Source organism: Pelecanus crispus, chromosome 29 (assembly GCF_030463565.1).
Source record: "Pelecanus crispus isolate bPelCri1 chromosome 29, bPelCri1.pri, whole genome shotgun sequence".
Taxonomy (NCBI): Eukaryota; Metazoa; Chordata; class Aves; order Pelecaniformes; family Pelecanidae; genus Pelecanus; species Pelecanus crispus.
Genome location: NC_134671.1, coordinates 1 through 19,979, shown reverse-complemented (window position 1 = coordinate 19,979; position 19,979 = coordinate 1). Strand labels below are relative to the sequence as shown.

The 19,979-nt window shown below is 67.2% G+C and overlaps 3 protein-coding genes across 3 annotated transcripts; 2 read left to right on the top strand and 1 right to left on the bottom strand.

The window, feature by feature from the left end:
* The first annotated feature begins 44 nt into the window (after positions 1 to 44).
* On the top strand, positions 45 to 4,628 carry GNL1 (G protein nucleolar 1 (putative)). Its single transcript, XM_075725362.1, is given in 13 exon segments — positions 45 to 120; positions 226 to 352; positions 435 to 565; positions 859 to 1,046; positions 1,130 to 1,201; positions 1,303 to 1,669; positions 2,629 to 2,672; positions 2,674 to 2,836; positions 3,657 to 3,835; positions 3,913 to 4,060; positions 4,144 to 4,284; positions 4,384 to 4,436; positions 4,438 to 4,628. Coding segments are annotated over 13 exon segments (1,854 nt in total). The 3' UTR covers positions 4,603 to 4,628.
* A 4,283-nt stretch (positions 4,629 to 8,911) lies between these two features.
* On the top strand, positions 8,912 to 12,986 carry TRIM39 (tripartite motif containing 39). The gene is given in 8 exon segments (XM_075725348.1): positions 8,912 to 9,361; positions 9,885 to 9,980; positions 10,067 to 10,297; positions 11,313 to 11,335; positions 11,451 to 11,523; positions 11,525 to 11,573; positions 11,677 to 12,041; positions 12,043 to 12,986. Coding segments are annotated over 8 exon segments (1,434 nt in total). The 5' UTR covers positions 8,912 to 8,947; the 3' UTR covers positions 12,226 to 12,986.
* Positions 12,987 to 16,214: 3,228 nt separating this feature from the next.
* On the bottom strand, positions 16,215 to 18,681 carry PPP1R11 (protein phosphatase 1 regulatory inhibitor subunit 11). The gene is made up of 3 exons (XM_075725294.1): positions 18,613 to 18,681; positions 16,540 to 16,648; positions 16,215 to 16,456 (listed from the first exon to the last, which is right to left on the bottom strand). Exons 1-3 carry the CDS (start codon positions 18,679 to 18,681, stop codon positions 16,215 to 16,217), a joined length of 420 nt encoding a protein of 139 aa, XP_075581409.1.
* Positions 18,682 to 19,979: the final 1,298 nt, after the last annotated feature.

Genomic DNA, 19,979 nt, shown 5'->3' with positions numbered 1-19,979 from the left:
CTATTGGCCGCCGCCGGCCCCGCCCCGGCACGTGACCTCCCGTCATGCCCCGCAAGCGGCCGTTCAGCGCGAAGCGGAAGAAGCAGCAGCTCCGCGATCGGCGCGAACGGAAGCGGGGCGGTGAGTGGGGCCGGGCCGGGCCCCCCCCCTCCCCGCAGCCTCGGCCGGGGGAGCGCCGCGGCGGCCGGCTGGGCCCTGAGCCCCGTCCTCTTTTTCTCTCCGTAGATGCCCCGGCAGGACCGGACTCGGGCCCGGGCAGCCGCAGCGGGAGCGCGGAGCGGGGCGGCAGCGATGTGGTCCCCGCCGAAGCGGGGGATCCGGCTCCCCCTCCCCGCCGCCACGACCCCGGCAGGTAGCCGGGAGGGATGGAGGGAGCCGGGCGGGCTTGGGGCGGGGACCCCGGCGTCTACGTGAGGCCCCCCGGTACCCCGCAGGTTCCGGCTGCAGCTGGGGGGGCCGCGGGCCGAGGCCTTGGCGCGACGCCGGCGCCGAGCTCAGGAGGAGCTGGTGGAACTGCTGCCCGAGACCGCCCTTGAGCTGGACCCTGACGCCATCTACGGCCCCGGTGAGGGGCAGATGCTGCGGGGAAATCAGTGGTTTGGGGGGGAAGGAAGCAGAGAAGAGGGGGAATTAAGCGCGGGGGGGGAGCTAACAACCGGGGGAGGGGGAATTACCCCCGGAGAAGGTCTGGTTTATTACCTAGGGGTAAATTGGGTTGAAGGGGGAGGCGAATAATGGCTGAGCGGAGGCTGAAGAGCGTAGTTAGGTACGTGGGGGCAGGGAGGTGGCCCCAGGAGGGGTAAATGGCCCCCGGAGGAGGGTCCCAGGGCCGGTGGGATCCAGGCTGCTGGATACTAGGGCTGGACTTTCCTCGCCGACCGCCCTGGAGCTTCGCCATGAGCCCGGAAGAGCTGCGGGTGCGGGAGGAGGCGGCTTTCAGCGCCTTCCTCCGAGCCCTTCGGGAGGACCAGCGCCCCGGGGGGGCCGAGGAAGGGGCCAGCGACGGTGACGGGGGGGACGTGGCCCCCTTCGAGCACAACCTGGAGGTGAGAGGAGGCATGGGGGGGACGACAGGGACGCGGTGGGGAGGGTTTAAGGGACAAGGGGGTCACCGCGCGTCCTTCTCCAGACGTGGCGGCAGCTTTGGCGCGTGCTGGAGATGTCCGACGTCATCCTGCTCATCACCGACGCCCGGCACCCAGTGAGTACAGCGGGGACCCAGGCGGCTGGGGCGGGGACCCATGCGTCTAGGATGGGCACCCATGCGTCCAGCCCGCCGCTGACCCCCCGTATCCCCGCCAGGCGCTGAGCGTGCCGCCGGCGCTGGCGGCCCACGTGACACGGGAGCTGGGGAAGGGCCTGATCCTCATCCTCAACAAAGTGGACCTGACCTCCCCCGCCGTGGCCACCGCCTGGAGCCACCTCCTGCGCCGGCGTTTCCCCGCCGCCCGCGTCGTGCCCTTCACCTCCGCCCCCCGACATGGCCCCACGCCTGGTAGGGACCCAGGCGGTGGGGGTGGCGCGGGATGGGGGGGCACCCAGGCGTCCTGACCCCCCTCGTTTCTCCCCCCAGGGTTGCAGCGGCGGCAGAGGCGGGGGGGCGGCTGGAGCCGAGCTGTGGGACCCTGGCAGCTGCTGGAGGCCTGCGAGAGCATCGTGGGGGGAGAAGGTGAGGCGGGGCACCCATGGGTGCTGCGGGTGGGGACGTATGGGCTGGGCTGGGGTCTCCCATCTGCTCCCTGCACGGGGTGGACCCTGCTTGGCTTTGTGGTGGGGTAGGTGAACTGGGGGGGGGGGGGCACAACCAAGGCTGAGGGGACACCCCTGGGTGCTGGGGGGGGATTCCCCCATATTTCCCTGGGTGCTGGGGGAGGGATTCCTCCATATTCCCCTGGGTGCTGGGGGGGGTCCCTGCATGCCCAGGGTGCTGGGGGGATTCCACTGGGTGCTGGGGGGAGGTCCACCATATGCGCTGGGTGCTGGGGGGGGGGGGGTCCCCCGTATACCCTGGGTGCTGGGGGGTTCCCCTGGGTGCTGGGGGGAATCCCCTGCATGCCCTGGGTGCTGGGGGGTTCCCCTGGGTGCTGGGGGGCAGTTCCCCGCATAATCTGGGTGCTGGGGGGGGTTCCCTGCATACCCTGGGTGCTGCGGGGTTCCCCTGAGTGCTGGGGGGGAGTTCCACATATACCCTGGGTGCTGGAGGGGGCATTCCCCATATGCCCTGGGTGCTGGGTGGGTTCCCCTGGGTGCTGGGGATGGTCCCCTGCATGCCCTGGGTGCTGGGGGGGTTCCCCTGAGTGCTGGGGGGGAGTTCTGCGTATACCCTGGGTGCTGGGGGGGGACATTCCCCATATGCCCTGGGTGCTGGGTGGATTCCCCTGGGTGCTGGGGGGGGTCCCCTGCATGCCGTGGGTGCTGGGGGGTTCCCCTGAGTGCTGGGGGGGGGTCCCCGCATACCCTGGGTGCTTGGGGGGGCATTCCCCATATACCCTGGGTGCTGGGTGGATTCCCTTGGGTGCTGCAGGGGGGTCCCCTGTATGCCCTTGGGTGCTGGGGGGGTTCCCCGCATCCCCTGGGTGCTGGGGATCCCCTGGGTGCCCCCCCAATCACCCACCGGCGGGGTCGCAGTGGACCTGAGCAGCTGGCGAGCGCGGCTGGAGCGGGCGGAGGAGGGCGGCGGCGCGGGGCGAGGAGGAGGAAGAGGAAGAGCAGCAGCAGGAGGAGGAGGAGGTGGGGGACGGCGAGGAAGCGGGCGACGAGGACGGCGACGGCCCCGTGGTGGCCCCTCGGCAGTGGGAGCGCTACCGCCATGGCGTCCTCACCCTGGGCTGCGTCGGTGAGGGGCGGGGCTTAGCGCGGGGGGGCGGGGCTTGGCCCAGGGTGTCACATGGGGTGGGGCTATGGAGCCCTGAGGGGGCATGGCCAGCAAAAGGGGGTGGAGCTAAGTGACAGGGGTGTGGGTTATAGGGAAATGAGTGATGGGGAAGGGGGTGGCTTAGCACTGGGGGCGGGGCTTAGCGTGGAGGGGCGGAGCCTGGCCCAGGGTATCACATGGGGTGGGGCCAGCAAAAGGGGTGGAGTCAAGCAGTGGGTGGAGCTAAGTGATGGGTGGGGCTTAGAGGGAAATGGCTGATGGGGAGGGGCGGGGCTTAGTGTGGAGGGGTGGGGCCTGGCCTGGGGTTGTTACATGGGGTGGGGCTATGGAGCCCTGAGGGGGCGGGGCCAGCAAAAGGGGTGGAGTCAAGCATGGGGCAGGGCTTGATGGGGAAGGAGCTTCATGCAGTAGGGTGGGGCTTCATGCAGGGGGTGGGGTCTAACAGGAAGGGGTGGGGCCTTATCTAGGGGGTGGGGCTAAGTGGCAGGGGTGGGGCTTATGGTGTTATTCCTGGTGGGGAGGGGTGGGGCTTTGCCCAGGGGGCGTGGCCAGGAGGCAAAGGGGGTTTGCCCCAAAGCAGTGGGGCTTGTGGGAGGAGCCAGGTGGTAGGGGCGGAGCCTGCCAGCAGGGGCGTGGCTTATGGGGTGTCTGTGCCCACTGTGTTAAGTGAAATGGGTGTCAATGGGATGGTGTGTGTGGGGTGACCTGCTCGGGGGGTGTGGCCTGGGGGCGTGGCCTCTGGGAGGGGGCGTGACCCGAGCCCTCCCCCCTCTCCCCGCAGGCCTCCCGAACGCGGGCAAATCCTCGGTGCTGAATGCGCTGGTGGGGCGCAGCGCCGTCAGCGTCTCCCGCGCCCCCGGCCGCACCCGCTATTTCCAAACTCATTTCCTCACTCCCCACGTCCGCCTCTGCGACTGCCCCGGCCTCGTCTTCCCCTCCCGCGCCCCCCCGGCTCTGCAGGTGGGTGCCACCCCCCACCCCTCCCGGAGCCTCCCCGCCCCTGCTGAACCCCACTTGTCGTCCCCCCCCCCCCAAAGGTGCTGGCGGGCGTCTACCCCATCTCGCAGCTGCAGGAGCCCTACTCGGCCGTGGGCTACCTGGCCTCCCGAATCCCGCTGCCGCCTCTCCTCCAGCTGCGACCGCCCAGCGCCGCTGCCGGCTGGACCGCCTGGGACATCTGCGAAGGTACGGCGCTTTCGGGCCTAAATCGCTCAAAATTAGGTGTAATTTTTTGTTTTAAATCGCTGGGGGGGGGGTCTTTTCCTCAGCCTGGGCGGAGAAGCGAGGCTACAAGACGGCAAAAGCGGCTCGTAACGACGTCTACCGGGCGGCCAACAGCATCCTGCGGCTGGCGGCCGAGGGGCGACTCCGCCTCTGCCTGCGGCCCCCCGGCTACGCCGCCCAAAAGGGTGAGTGAGCCCCCTCCCCCTGGGGGGGGGGGGGACGGGGAGGGATTTTGGGATGTCAGGGTGCTCTCACTGTGTCCTTTCCCACCTCCCCACGCCCAGATTTGTGGGAGCAGCACCCCGAGACGGCGGCGCTGGCGGCGCTGCAGGAGCGGGGGGGACGCGGGCGGCCGGGGCTCTGCCCCCCCCGGGGAGGGGTCGAGCTCGGAGGAGGAGGAGGAAGAGTGCGAGAGCGGCGAGGAGGCGGAGCCTGGGGAGGCCACGCCCCCTGCCAGCACCGCCCCCAATCCCTTTGCTCTGCTGGGAGAGGATGAGTGTTAGCCCCGCCCCTCAGAGAGATGGGCCAATCAGAGGCTCGGTGCCATACCATCACACTAATACCATATATGGAATAAAGGCAGGTTTATTTCTGCAGTCGGCGTTTTCTCATTGGCTAAAAACAGTTTCTGCAAGGACCAATCGCAGCTTGCGTTGCCACACTGTCGCTGGGTAGGGATTATGCCGCGCTGTTCTCTGGGGCGGGGCCTGGGGGAGTGATGTCACAGCACTACCAGCTAGCCCCACCCCTTCCTTAGCCCCACCCATCTCTGCCCTTATTTGGATTTAGCCCCACCCCAGTAGTAGCTACACCCAATCAGCTTCAATCTGCAATTAACATGGCTGGGGTTAAGTTGGCCCCGCCCCTTCCCTCCTGGCCCCGCCCCCTGCATGCAAGCCCCCGCCCCTTCCCTCCTGGCCCCGCCCCCTGCATGCAAGCCCCCGCCCCTTCCCTCCTGGCCCCGCCCCCTGCATGCAAGCCCCCGCCCCTTCCCTCCTGGCCCCGCCCCCTGCATGCAAGCCCCCGCCCCTTCCCTCCTGGCCCCGCCCCTGCACACAAGCCCCCGCCCCTTCCCTCCTGGCCCCGCCCCTGCACACAAGCCCTGCCTCCCAAGCCAAGCCCCTCTCCCCAGGCCCCGCCCCCTCCCCTCAGGCCCCACCCCTTCACTGACCAGGGGGCGTGGCCTGGCCGCGGGGGCGGAGCTCCTGCCTGCACAGGTACCGGCGGCGGCGGCCGCAGCTGCAGCAGCGCAGGACGGTGCGGGGCTGCCCTCCCCCTGTGGGGGGGGACCGGGGGGGGGGGCTCAGCCCCTGCCCACCCCTGGGGGGGACCCAGGCGCCCGGGGGGGTGCTCCCTCCCCCCACCCTCCCCTGAGACAGCTCTCCCATGCCCCTCCCCCCTGCCCAGGATCATGTACCCAGCCCCCGCCTTGGGTGCCCCCGCCATTCCCCCCGCCATTCCCCCCGCCTTGGGTGCCCCCGCCATTCCCCCCCCCCCCCCGTGGGTGCCCCCGCCATCGCCCCCCCCATGGATGCCCCCGCCATCGCCCCCCCATGGATGCCCCCGCCATCCCCCCTTAGGTGCCCCCGCCATCCCCCCTTAGGTGCCCCCACCATCCCCCCCAGGTGCCCCCACCTCCCCGGGGGGTACCCCAGACCCACCCCGCAGGCGCAGGCAGCCCCCGGCCCCGGGCAGCAGCAGGGAACAGCACCGGCGGCACACCGACGCGCTTCACCGAGGGGGCCCTGGGGGGGCGACACACACGTGGGGGGGTGTCAGAGCCCTCCCCCCCTGCCGTGGGGCAGCCCCCCAAGCTCTCCCCCCACCCCCCGTAGCTCACATGCGCAGGACGAGGCGGCGGGCGGCCCCCCGCTGGGTGCTGCAGTAGAAGCGGGCGAGGGCAGGGCTGTGGGGGAGCACCCAGTGCGCGGCCTGGGGGAGAGGGGGGCACGGCTGCAGACCCCCCCACTGCCCCCAGCCCCATAGGAGCCCCTCCCTGTCCCCCTTCAGCCCAACCCCCCTATATCCCTCCTAGGGCCCCTCCTGGTCCCCTATATCCCCTCCCATATCCCCCCCCCAGACCTCTATATCGCCCCCATACCCCCCTATATCTCCCCCCACAGTTATCCCCAGACCCCTTTATCCCCCTGTACCCCCTTATGTCCCCCAGGGTCCCTCCCCTGGACCTATATGTCCCCCCAGGGTCCCCCCTGGACCCCTACATCCCCACCATACCCCCCTGTATCCCCCCAGGGCCCCTCCTGGTCCCCTATATTACCCCCATACCCCCTTATATCCCCCCCAGGGTCCCCGCTGGACTCCTATATCCCCTCCCATACCCTCTTATGTCCCCCAGGGTGTCCCGTCCCCCCCCCGGACCCCTATATCCCCCCAGGGTCCCCCCTGGACCCCTACATCCCCACCATACCCCCTGTATCCCCCCAGGGCCCCTCCTGGTCCCCTATATTACCCCCATACTCCCTTATATCCCCCCCAGGGTCCCCCCTGGACCCTTATATCCCCCCCAGGGTCCCCGCTGGACCCCTATATCCCCTCCCATACCCCCCTATGTCCCCCCAGAGTCCCCCCCGGTACCCTATATCCCCACCACAGCCCCCTATATCCCCCCAGGGTCCCCCCTGGACCCCTATATCCCCCCCCATACCCACTTATGTCCCCCAGGGTCCCCCCGGACCCCTATATCCCGCCTGCAGCCCCCCATATCACCCCGCTATATCCCCCCAGGGTCCCCCCCGGACTCCTATATCCCCCCACAGCCCCCTATATTCCCCCTGTACCCCCCTATATCCCCCCCAGGGTCCCCCGTGGTCCCCTATATCCACCCCGGACCCCCATATCCCCCTATATCCCCCCCCACGGTCCCCCCACATCCCCCGCGGACCCTTATATCCCCCCGTACCCCCCTATATCCCCCCCCACAGCCCCCTGTATCCCCCCAGGGTTCCCCCCGGACCCCCATATCCCCCCGTACCCCCCTATATCCCCCCCCACGGTCCCCCCACAGCCCCCTGTATCCCCCCAGGGTTCCCCCCGGACCCCCATATCCCCCCGTACCCCCCTATATCCCCCCCCACGGTCCCCCCACAGCCCCCTGTATCCCCCCAGGGTTCCCCCCGGACCCCCATATCCCCCCGTACCCCCCTATATCCCCCCCCCACGGTCCCCCCACAGCCCCCTGTATCCCCCCAGGGTTCCCCCCGGACCCCCATATCCCCCCGTACCCCCCTATATCCCCCCCCAGGGTTCCCCCCGGACCCCTATATCCCCCCCGGTCCCCCCCCCGTACCCCCCTATATCCCCCCCCGTACCCCCCTATATCCCCCCCGTACCCCCCTATATCCCCCCGGCCCCCCCCCCCGCCCACCTGGAAGAGGAAGCTGAGCCGCTGCAGCGCCTCGCGGTCCCGCACCGGCGCCGCCATGCCGGCCCCGATTGGCCGCGCCTCCGCCGAGGGGGCGGGGCCGACGCTCCCCATTGGTCGCGCCCCCCCCCCGCCGGAGAGGCGGGGCCGCCCCGCGCTGCCAAATAGGTGGTGGTTGGGGGGGTGGAGCGCGGCAGCGTTTCGTCACTTCCGGCGCCGGGAGAAGGCGTCACTTCCGGCACTGGCCCCGGCGCGGCGGCGAGCGGCGGTGAGTGGGGGCGGGGGTCGCCGGGAGCCGCCTGTAGGGCCCCCGGCACGGCCCCTCCCTCGGGGGTGACCCCTATAGGGGCCCCTATAGCAACCCGGAACAGCTTCCCCTCGCAGGGCCTCCCCTATAGGGCCCCTTCCTATAGGCCCCTACCCTATAGGGACCCCAGAACGACACCTTTCTGGGGCGTGGCCCCTATGCGTCGCCTTTTTCTATCGGCCTCTCCTATAGGGCCGCTGGCACGGCCCCTCCCTAACGGGCATCTGCTTTATGGGCTCCTTTTCCATAGGGGCACCCCTATAGGGACGCCATCCCTATGGAGAATCTCTTCTCGAGCCTCTTCCCGTGATGAGTCCTCTATAGGGGCCGCAATATGGAGCTCCCCCGCTGGGGGATTCCCCATACATCAGGGCTTATCCTATAGCGGCTGCTCTATAGGGCTCCCCCAGAGCTTCTGCTATAGGGACTCCTGTATAGGGGCCACCCTATAGGGTCTCCTCCGTGGGGACCCTGTGCTGTAGGGGACCCTGTGCTATAGGGGACCCCGCCGAGGGCAGATTCTCCCCTATAGGATCTCCCGCTGCGGCCCCAAAAGGCCCCAAAATGGCCCCAAACGGCCCGGCGCCGTGGCGGTTTTAACTGAATTCAGCTGTTTTCTCCCCCCCAAAAAAAAAGCCCTTGGGAACGGCGCCAGCACCTCGGCATCGCTTCCTGCCAAAACGACGTCATCGATTTGATGGAATTGAGCTTTTTTTCTCCCCAAAACCTCTTAGAAACCGTGCTGCCGCCTTGACGTCACTTTACACCAAAACCCCCTCATCGCCTCGACGGATTTAAGCTGTTTTCGCCCCGAAACCACTTCAAGCCTGCGCCATCGCCTTCGCGCCGCTTGGCACCAAAATGACGTCATCGCCTCGACAGAATCCAGCTGGTTTCTCCCCAAAACCGCTTCAAAGCCGCGCCGTCGCCTCGGCATTGCTCTGCGCCAAACCCACGTCATTCCCTTGACGGAGCTGTTTCCTCCCCGATCCCGCCATCAACCCGCATCGCCGCGCCGCGTTCTTCCTAAAACCACCGCAGTGCTTTAACCGATTTAAGCTCTTTTCCCCCCAAAAAACCTCTTCAAACCTTCCCCATCGTCCCCGAACCAAGCCATCGTCACCCCAAAAACTTTAGGCAGGGCAACAGCAGCGCCGCCATGTCGGGCGCCGACCCCCTGGAGACGCTGCAGGTGGAAGCGAGCTGCTCCGTTTGCCTGGAATACCTGCAAGATCCCGTCATCATCGAATGCGGCCACAATTTCTGCCGCCGCTGCATCACCCGCTGGTGGGCTGAGCTGGCGCGCGATTTCCCTTGCCCCGTCTGCCGTAAAACCTCCCGCCGTCGCGCCCTTCGCCCCAATCGCCAACTGGGGAACATGGTAGAAGCCGCCCGGCAGCTTCGCGGTGCCAAACGGAAAGCCGGGGAAGAGAGTCGCTGTCAAGCTCACGGTCAAGCTTTGGCTCGATTCTGTCGCGACGATCAAGCCCCCGTTTGCCTGCTCTGCGAGATCTCCCACGCCCATCGCGCCCACGCCCTCGTCCCCCTTGACGACGCGGCCCTCGAGTATAAGGTTGGGGGGAATGGGGGAGACCGAAATCTTCACGGGGTGAAGCGGGGGAGGAGTGAAAAACATCCTCAAATCTTGGGTTTAGCTCCAAATTCCACCCCGGGGCTGTTTGTGGAGGCTTTTTGGCTGTTGTTAGTCTCCATCTCCGTTTTCAGCTCCAAAACTTCTCCCTGAGTCTGTTTTTGGAGGGATTTCCCCTCTGGCTCATCCTCATCTCCGTTTCAGAGCCCCTGAGGATGGGATTTAGCCCCAAACCCTCTCCCTGAAGGTGTTTGCGGAGACGTTTTGGGCAGCACCTCTCCCCCATCTCCATTTTCAGCCCCAAATTCTTCCCCAAGACCATCCAGGGAGGGAACTGGGCTTTGGCTCATCCCCGTTCCCAGCTCCTCGCGGTGGGGGCTTGGCCCCAAACCCTCTCCCCATGGTCGCCGTCCGCTCAGCTCCGGCACAGGAGGGATTTGGGGGTGGAGGAGGGATTTGGGGATGGAGGAGGGATTCGGGACAGGTGTGTCTCTACCCCTGGCAGGAGAAGCTGCAGCGCTGCCTGGAGCCCCTGGAGCGGAAGCTGGAAGCAGTCGCCGGCTGCCGAGCGCAAGAAGAGAAGAAACCGAGCGAGCTGAAGGCAGGTTGACGGTTGCCGGGGAATGCCGAGGAGATTCTGGCAACTCCCGGTGCTTACCGGCGCCTTTTCCCATCCCATCCCGGCAGAGGAAGGTGGCTCTGCGGCGGGAACGCATCGCCCGGGAATTCGAGGAGCTTCACCAGCTGCTGGAGGAAGAGGAGCGGCTGCTGCTGCAGCGGCTGGAGGAGGAAGAACGCGAGATCCTGCAGCGGCTCCAGGCCAACCTGGCTCGGCTCGGGGAGCAGCGCCGGGTCCTGGCTGCCCTCGTGGCCGAGCTGGAGGAGAAGTGTCTGCAGTCGGGCGCCGAGATGCTCAAGGTAGGGCGGGATCGGGATCGGGTGGATCACCGCTGGGGATGGGATCGGCACCAGGGAGGGGACGGCCCAGGACGGGCTTGCGGCTGGGGACGGGATCGGTTTTGGGGACAGGATCGGTGCCAGGGATGGGACGGCCCGGCACAGGCTTGCGGCTGGGGACAGGATCGGTTTTGGGGACGGGATCCTCAGGGATGGGATCGCTCCTGGGAATGGGATTGGTTTTGGGGAAGGGATCGGTTTTGGGGACAGGATCCTCAGGGATGGGATTGCTCCTGGGAATGGGATTGGTTTTGGGGATGGGATCCCTGGGGATGGGATCAGTTTTGGGGACGGGATCACCCCTGGGAATGGGATTGGTTTTGGGGATCAAATTGCCAGGGATGGGACTGGTTTGGGGGATGGGATCCCTGGGGATGGGATTGGTTTTGGGGACAGGATCGGTTTTGGACACAGGCTAACTGCCGGGAACGGGATCAGTTTTGGGGACGGGAGCCCCCCGGGGATAGGATTGGATTTGGGGACAGGATCACCCCTGGGGATGGGATACCTGGGATGGGATCCCTGGGGACGGGATTGGTTTTGGGGATGGGATCCCAGGCGATGGGTCGCTCTTGGGGCCAGGATTGACGCCAGGGATGGGCTTGGTTTTAGGGATGGGATCGGCAGGGTCAGGATTGGTTTTGGGAATGGGATTGCCAGGGATTGCCCTTGGGGATGGGATTGGTTTTGGGGAGAGGATCCCCAGGAACGGGATTGGTTTTGGGGATGGGATTACTGGGGAGGGAATCGGCGTCGGGGATGGAATCGCCACCGGGAACGGGGGTCAGCGTCGGGACCGTGGCCAGGGACGGGATTCCCGGGGCTGGGATTGCTGCCGGGGGCCGGGATCGGTGCTGGCAGCGGCGATCAGGGCTGGGATCCCCACGGCTGGGACCGATCCCACCCGAGATCGACTTTGGGGGCGGATCTAAGTGCACCGAACCCCGCTTTTTTCCCCGCTTTCTCCCTATTTCAGGACATCAAGGACACCCTGGCCAGGTAAGAACCGCGCGGGTGATCCGTGCCGCTCTCCGGGCTCCATTTTGGGGCGGAAAAAGCGGGATTTGGGGACGCGGCGGTAGGCGCGTCCCACCTCCCCCGGGGCTGCTGGCAGGTGCGAGGCGGCGGCGGCACCGCTGGAAGAGCCGGCTTCCATCCCCATCGAGTTGGAAAAAAACTTCTGCAGTTTTTCCCCGGCAATACTTCACCCTCCGGAAAATCACCCGGCGCCTCATCGGTGAGGAACCCCCCCGCCTCGCACCCCCCTCCCCACTGCGCTCCCCACCCTCTAAATTCCGCCTCCCCCACCCCACCACCACCGCGTTGGTGTTGCCGTCCAGGCGAGGTGACGCTAGATCCGGACACGGCGCATCCCAACCTGGTTTTATCGGAAGATCGGAAAAGCGTTCGTTTCGTGGAAGTTCGACCCCGGGATTTACCCGACACCCCGCGACGTTTCACCATCTACCCCTGCGTTTTGGCGGCACAGGGTTTTACCTCCGGTCGTCACTACTGGGAGGTGGAAGTTGGCGATAAAACCCACTGGGCTCTCGGTGTTTGTAAGGATTCGGTGAGTCGGAAAGGGGAATTAACGCCGTTACCGGAAACGGGATATTGGCGGGTACGGCTTTGGAACGGCGATAAATACGCGGCCACCACCACCCCCTTCACGCCGCTGACGGTGCGGGTGAAGCCCAAGCGCGTGGGGGGTCTTCGTGGACTACGAAGCCGGGAAAGTGGCTTTTTATAACGTCACCGATCGCTCCCACATTTACACTTTCACTGATACTTTCACCGAAAAGATTTGGCCGCTTTTTTATCCCGGTATCCGTGCCGGTAGGAAAAATGCGGCACCTCTCGTTATCCGTTCGCCTACGGATTGGGAGTGAGGGGGGTGAACGGCGCCGGCGGGGCTTGGCTCGGTGATATCTGGCAGCGCCGGGATCCGGTGCTCCGGCGCTGCTGGGGTTTGGTGCTCCGAGGTGCTGCTGGGATCCGGCGCTCCGGCATAGACGGGATTTCACTCTCTGGTATCCGGCACTGCTGGGGCTTGGCTCTCTAATGACCGGCACCACCGGGATCCACTGTTCTGGCACCGCTGCGGGGTTTGGCTCTTTGATATCTGGCACCTCTGGGATCCGGTGATCCAGTGCTGCTGGGATTCGGCTCTCCGACATCCAGCACTGCCAGGCTCTGGCAATCCGGCGCCACCAGGATTTGGCTTTTGGACATCCAGCACTGCCAGGATCTGGCGCTCTGGCACAGACAGGCTGTGGCTCTCCGATATCCAGCACTCCGGCACCTCTGGGATTTGGCTCTCCAACATCTGGCACCTCTGGGATTTGGCTCTCCAACATCTGGCACCTCCAGGATTTGGCTCTCTGACATCTGGCACCTCCGGGATTTGGCTCTCCAACATCCGGCACTGCTGGGATTTGGCTCCCTGACATCTGGCGCCTCCGGGATTTGGCTCCCTGACATCTGGCACCTCCGGGATTTGGCTCTCCGACATCTGGCACCTCCGGGATTTGGCTCTCCAACATCCGGCAGCGCTGGGATTTGGCTCCCCGATATCTGGCACCGCCGTGATTTGGCTTCCTGACATCTGGCAGCGCTGGGATCCGGCTCTCTGGCACCACCAACCGCTTGCTCCTTGCCATCCAGCTCCGTGGCGGCCCGGCTCGCCGGCACCACGGAACTGGGCTCCCGGCATCAGCCGGATCCGGCTCTGCGGCAGCAGGTGCAGGCGTGTGGCAGGGCTGCGTCCCTCTGTCCGCGTGTCCCTCTGTCCGCGTGTCCCTGGCACTGTGCACATCCCGGGGTCCATGTCCCTGCATGTCTGTGTGTCCCATGTCCGTCCGTGTCCCTTTGTGTGCCCTCGCGTGTCCCCATGTCTGTCCCTCTGCGTGTCCCTACGTCCATCTGTCTTCCTCCGCTTGTCTTCACGTCCATCCGTGTCCTTCTGCCTGTCTCCGTGTCCGTCCTTCGTGTCCTTGTGTCTGCGTCCCTTTATGTCCCTATATCCCTCTCCGCGTTTCCACATCGTCTGCGTCCCTCCGCGTCCTTGTGTCTGTGCCTGCGTCCATCCCTGTCCTTCCGTGTCCCTTCCGTGTCCCTTTATGTCCCTGTGTCCTTCCGTGTCCCTTCCATGTCCCTTTATGTCCCCATGTCCTTCCATGTCCCTTCCGTGTCCCTTTATGTCCCCACATCCCTCCGTGTCCCTTCCATGTCCCCACGTCCTTCCGTGTCCCTTTATGTCCCCACGTCCCTCCGTGTCCCTTCCATGTCCCCTTATGTCCCCACGTCCCTCCGTGTCCCTTCCATGTCCCTTTGTGTCCCCACACCCCTCCGTGTCCCTTTATGTCCCTCTGCGTGTCCCCACGGCCACGTGTGTCCCTCCCTCCCCATCCCTCCGTGTCCCCACGCCCATCCGCGTCCCTCCCCATCCCCGCCCCGCCATCACCCACGTGTGGGCCGTCCCCCACACCTCCCCCCCCGCCTCTCACACGCCTCGCACACGCCTGCCACACGCCTCCCACACGCCATGACCCCCTCGGGGCTACCGGAACGGGGCCCGCTGGCCCAACTAGCCCGGGGAAACGTCGTGCTCGGCTTGCGGGCACCCGTTACGGGACCCCGTCCTTTTTGCCTGCAACCACAGCTGCTGCCGCCGCTGCCTGCCCGCTGCCCGCCCCGGCGAGCCCCCCGCTGCCTTCTCCTGCCCGCGGTGCCGCCTGCCCTGCGCCCCTCGCCGCCTCCGTACCCCCGTGGCTCTGGCCGTGGAGAGTCGCATCGCCCAGCGCCTGGTTCGGGGAACCCCCGGCCCCCCCCGCCGCCCGCAGCGCTGCAGGTAAAGGGGGGAACCCAGGTGGCCGGGGGGGAGAGTTGGGGGACCCAGGTGTCAGGGGGGGAGTTCGGGAGATTTGGGGGACCCAGGTGTCTGGGGGGGAATTGGGGGACCCAGGCATCCAGGGGGAGTTGGGAGATCTGGGGGGATCCAGGTGTCTGGGGGGGAATTGGGGAGATTTGGGGGACCCCAGGTGTCTGGGGGGGGGAGTTGGGGGGACCCAGGCATCCAGGGGGAGTTGGGGAGATTTGGGGGGGATCCAGGTGTCCAGGGGGGAGTTTGGGGGATTTGGGGGACCCAGGTGTCTGGGGGAGGATTTGGGGGACCCAGGCATCCAGGGGGAGTTGGGGAGATTTGGGGGGATTCAGGAGTCCGGGGGGGAGTTGGGGAGATTTGGGGGACCCAGGTGTCTGGGGGGGAATTGGGGAGATTTGGGGGACCCCAGGTGTCTGGGGGGGGAGTTGGGGGACCCAGGCATCCAGGGGGAGTTGGGGAGATTTGGGGGGATCCAGGTGTCTGGCGGGGAGTTTGGGGGGGGGAGTTGGGGGACCCAGGCATCCAGGGGGAGTTTGGGGAGATTTGGGGGGATTCAGGTGTCCGGGGGGGAGTTTGGGGGGGGATTTGGGGGACCCCAGGTGTCTGGGGAGGAATTGGGGGGATTTGGGGGACCCCAGGTGTCTGGGGAAGAATTGGGGGGAGTTGGGGAGATTTGGGGGGGATCAAGGTATCCGGGGGGGATTTTGGGGGGGGGTTGGGGGACCCAGGGAACTGGGGGGAGCTGGGGGACCCAGGCGTCTGGGGGGAGTTTGGGGGGGATTTGGGGGGGACTCAGGTGTCTGGGGGGGGAGTTGGGGGGTGAACTGGGGGAATTTGGGGGGACCCAGGAATTTGGGGGGGGGGGCGGAGAGTTGGGGGGGACTTGGGGGACCCAGGTGTTTGGGGGGAGTTGGGGACGAATTAGGGGACCCAGGTGTCTAGGGGGGATTTGGGGGGCTGGGGGGGAACTGGGGGACCCAGGCATCCAGGGGGGGAATTGAAGGGGCCTGGGGGGGGACACAGGGGGAATTTGGGGTGCTGGGGGGGGGACGACAATGACAACTCAGGGGTCTGGGCCCCGATCCGGGGGTGCCGGGGGGGCCCCCCAGCATTTTGGGGGTGCCGGGGGGGGGGCCCTCACGTGCCCGGATGCCCGAAGTCCCTGCGGGGGGGGGAGGGGCAGGTGTCACCACACCCCGGGTGACCTCGGGGGGGGCGGGGGGAGGGGACCCCCAGGCATCCGGGCTCACGTGCAGGGCAGGGCCCGATCCGGCTGGGTGACATTTTTGGGGGGGTGACGCTTGTTTTGGTGACACCTTGTCCCTCCCTGGGGGGGCCCCACCCCAGGCTGGTGGCATCTTCCCCCTTGGGGCCACCTCTCCCCACATTCCAGGGGTGCCCCCCCCAAATTTGCTCCCTTTTGTGTCCCCCCCCATCACATTTGCCCCCCACTTTTGGTGACACCCCCCCCCCCCCCTTTCTCCCCACAGCCTGGGGGCCCAGCTCCGAGCCGACGCCGCCACCCCCCCGCGCCCCCCATCCCCGAAGGGACCCCCCGGGGGTGGGGGGGGGGGCTGGGGAGCCCCCCAAAAGCAGCCCCCCCACTTCCTCGCTGACGCCCTCCCAATAAACGCCGGCCCCCCCCGAGCCCCACGGCAGCGGTCGCAGCGGTGCCACCTTTAATGCCCACAGGTGCCATGGAAGGGGGGGGGGGGAGACCCCAAAATGCCCCCCCCCCAACACTGGGGTGCGTGGGGGGGCTGGGGGGGAGCGAGCCAGGATTTGGGGGGGGGGTGGGAGGTGGTGTTGGGGGGGGTGATTTGGGGGGGATTGGTTTTGGGGGGGGGGCTGAGGCAGTGATTTTTTGGGGGGGGTCCTCAGGAGCTTGGGGGGGGGTCAGGCATGGATATGGGGGGGCTTAGCCATCGATATTGGGGGGGTCACCCCCAAATTGATTGGGGGGGTGATTGGGGGGGGGGGGGTTCAAGCCCAGAGTCAATATTTGGGGGTGGGGATGGGGGGGCTCAGTGCTCCATAGGGGTGGGGGGCCCGGGGGGGCAACACTTGGGGTCCCCCCCCGGTCCCCGGCGTCCCCCCCCGCCCCCGTTTATGTCCCCGGACGCAGTGGAGGTGGCCGCAGCCTTCGCCCCCCCGCCTCGGTGCCTCCTCTTCCTCCTCCTCCTCGCTCTCGGTCGAGCTCTCCCCGAACGCCCGCGGCTTCTCGTAGATGCAGCAGCCTGGGGGAGGGGGACGGGGGGGGGGTTTAGGGGCCACAAATGTCCCCAAGGGGGGGGACAGGGGTGTCCCCAAGGCCACTCACACTTGGAGGAGCGGCGGCCCAGGTGCTCGTTGTCCACGGTGTCGCTCGACCACTCGACTTTCTTATCCGGCTTCCGCTTGCGCAGCTTCAGCGTCAGGCTGCGGTTCTCCTGGCGAGGGGGGGGACGGGGGCGTCACCGGCGCGGTGACACCGCGGGCAAAGCCACCACCGCCACCCCCCCCACACACCGGGGACCCCGCCTGCGGGCTCTGACGCTGTCCCCAAATAGCCCGGGTTGTGTCGCCAGTGCTGGCCCCGTCCCCAACCCCGTCCCTCAGCAGCCCTGGTTGTGTCCCCAACCCCGTCCCTGTCCCCTGACACTGTCCCTCAACAGCCCTGGTTGTGTCCCCAACCCTGTCCCTGTCCCCTGACACCGTCCCTGAACAGCTCTGGTCGTGTCCCCAATGTGGTCCCTGTCCCCAACACCGTCCCTCAACAGCCCTGGTCGTGTCCCCAACCCCATCCCTGTCCCCTGACACCATCCCTCAACAGCCCTGGTTGTGTCCCCAACTCCGTCCCTGTCCCCAACCCTGTCCCTGTCCCCTGACACCCGTCCCTCAACAGCCCTGGTTGTGTCCCCAACTCCGTCCCTGTCCCCAACCCTGTCCCTCAACAGCCCTGGTCGTGTCCCCAACCCCATCCCTGTCCCCAACACCATCCCTCAACAGCCCTGGTCGTGTCCCCAACCCTGTCCCTGTCCCCAACCCTGTCCCTGTCCCCTGACACCGTCCCTCAGCAGCCCTGGTCGTGTCCCCAGTGCTGTCCCTGTCCCCAACACCATCCCTGTCCCCAACACTGTCCCTCAACAGCCCTGTCCCTGTCCCCAACCCCGTCCCTCAACAGCCCTGGTCGTGTCCTCGGCACCATTTGTGTCCCCAACCCCATCCCTGTCCCCAACCCCGTCCCTCAACAGCCCTGGTTGTGTCCCCAACGCTGTCCTTGGCCCCTGACACTGTTCCTCAACAGCCCTGGTCACATCCCCTGACACCATTTGTGTCCCCAGCCCCGTCCCTGTCCCCTGACACCATTCTTGTCCCCAACCCCATCCCTCAACAGCCCTGGTCGTGTCCCCTGGCACCATTTGTGCCCCCAATCCCATCCCTGTCCCCAACCCCGTCCCTCAACAGCCCTAGTCACGTCTCCTGGCACCATTTATGTCCCCAACCCCCGTCCCTCAGCAGCCCTGGTCGCGTCCCCTGGCACCATCTGCATCCCCAGCCCCGTCCCTGTCCCCAACCCCGTCCCACCACAGCCCCGGTCACGGCCCTGACCCCGTCCCTGTCCCCACTCCCGTCACCCCCATACGGCCGTAGACCCCTGGGTGTTTATACCCCCCAGAGCTTATAGCCCACGGTGGCCATAGCCCCTCCCTGGTAGCCATAGGCCCCTCCCCAGTAGCCACAGCCCTCCCTGGTAGCCACAGCCCCTCCCTGGTAGCCATAGCCCCTCCCCGGTAGCCAATAGCCCCTCCCCGGTAGCCATAGGCCCCTCCCCGGTAGCCATAGCCCCTCCCCAGTAGCTATAGCGTGTCGTCGTCGTCCCCCCGTCCCCCCCCCCCGGTAGGCATAGCCCCTTCCCGGTTTCTATAGCTCCCCCCGCGGTATCTACAGGCCCCTCCCCGGCAGCCATAGCCTCTTCCCGATATCTATAGCCCCTCCCCCCCCCGATATCTATAGGCCCCTCCCCGGTAGCCATAGCCTCTTCCCGGTATCTATAGCCCCCTCCCCCCCCCCCGATATCTATAGGCCCCTCCCCGGTAGCCATAGCCTCTTCCCGGTATCTATAGCCCCCCGCCCCCGTAGCCATAGGCCCTCCCCGGTATCCCTAGCCCCTCCGCAGTACCTACAGCCCCCCACCGGTATCCCTAGCCCCTCCCCGGTACCTATAGCCCCCCCCCCCCCCCCCCCCGGTACGTATAGGCCCCTACTCGGTATCCATACCCCCCCCGCCAGCATCCATAGCCCCTCCTAGGTACCTATAGGCCGCTCCCCCGGCATCCATACCCCACACACACACCGCCGGTATACAGAGGCTCCTCCCCGGTATCCATAGCCCCCCGCCCCCGGCCCTCACCGGCTCGGCGGCGCCGGTCTCGGTAACAGTAGCGGTGCCGCAGCCGCCGCTGTCCGCCGCCTCCGCCATGGTCCCAGCCGGACGGATCGGTGCCCCGGGGCGGGTGGGGGTCCCGGCCGCCGCCGAGGCCCCGCTGCGGGCGGGGAGCGCCGGGAAGGGCCGGGCCGCTCTCGCCGCCGCCGCCCCGGTGCAGCGCCCACCGCCGCCCCCACCCCCACTTCCGGTCGGCGGCGGGGTCACTTCCGGCGGGTCCGTCCGGCAATGCGCTCCCCCGCGCGGCCGCGCTTCCGCCGTACGGCGAGGGCGGGGGCAGCGCGCATGCGTGGGGCTGCAGAGCTGCGGGGGGGCTCAGTGGGGGGCAGATGGGGCTGGGGGGGGCACTTTGGGGGGCCAGATAGGGGCTGGGGGGAGAAATGGGGGTCAAGTGGGGAGGTGGGAGTGTAGATAGGGCCTGGGGGGGGCAATTCAGGGGGCAGATAGGGATTGGGGGGGCAGATAGGGGCTGGGGGGGCAAATGGGGGTCAAGGGGGTGGTTTGGGGGTGTAGATAGGGCCTGGGGGGGGGCAATTCGGGGGGAGGGGGGGCAAATGGAGGCCAAGGGGGTGGTTTGGGGGTGTAGATAGGGCCGGGGGGGGCAATTCAGGGGGCAGATAGGGATTGGGGGGCAGTTTGGGGGGGCAGATAGGGCTTGAGGGGGCAATTCAGGGGGCAGATAGGGATTGGGGGGGCAGATAGGGGCTGGGGGGGCAAATGGGGGTCAAGGGGGTGGTTTGGGGGTGTAGATAGGGCCTGGGGGGGGGCAATTCGGGGGGAGGGGGGGCAAATGGAGGCCAAGGGGGTGGTTTGGGGGTGTAGATAGGGCCGGGGGGGGCAATTCAGGGGGCAGATAGGGATTGGGGGGCAGTTTGGGGGGGCAGATAGGGCTTGAGGGGGCAATTCAGGGGGCAGATAGGGATTGGGGAGCACTTGGGGGGGCAGATAGGGATTGGGGGGGCAACTCAGGGGACAGATAGGGATTGGGGGCAGTTTGGGGGGGCAGATAGGGATTGGGGGGCAGATAGGGCCTGGGGGGGCAATTCAGGGGGCAGATAGGGATTGGGGGGCAGTTTGGGGGGGCAGATAGGGATTGGGGGGGCAATTCAGGGGGCAGATAGGGATTGGGGGGGCAAATGGGGGCCAAGTGGGGGGGTTGGGGGGTGTAGATAGGGCCTGGGGGGGGGCAATTCAGGGGGCAGATAGGGATTGGGGGGCAGTTGTGGAGGGCAGATAGGGGCTGGGGGGGCAATTCAGGGCCCAGGGAGGCAAATGGGGGCCAAGGGGACAGTTTGGGGGGGCACATAGGGCCTGAAGGGGTAATTCAGGGGGGT

Coding starts and splice junctions, on each gene's coding strand:
- PPP1R11 (XM_075725294.1), bottom strand. CDS start 18,681: ATGGCGGAGGCGGCGGACAGCGGCGGCTGCGGCACCGCTACTGTTACC. Junction 16,649..18,612: donor AGACCGGCGCCGCCGAGCCG/GTGAGGGCCGGG, acceptor CCCCCTCGCCAG/GAGAACCGCAGCCTGACGCT. Junction 16,457..16,539: donor GGGCCGCCGCTCCTCCAAGT/GTGAGTGGCCTT, acceptor CCCCTCCCCCAG/GCTGCTGCATCTACGAGAAG.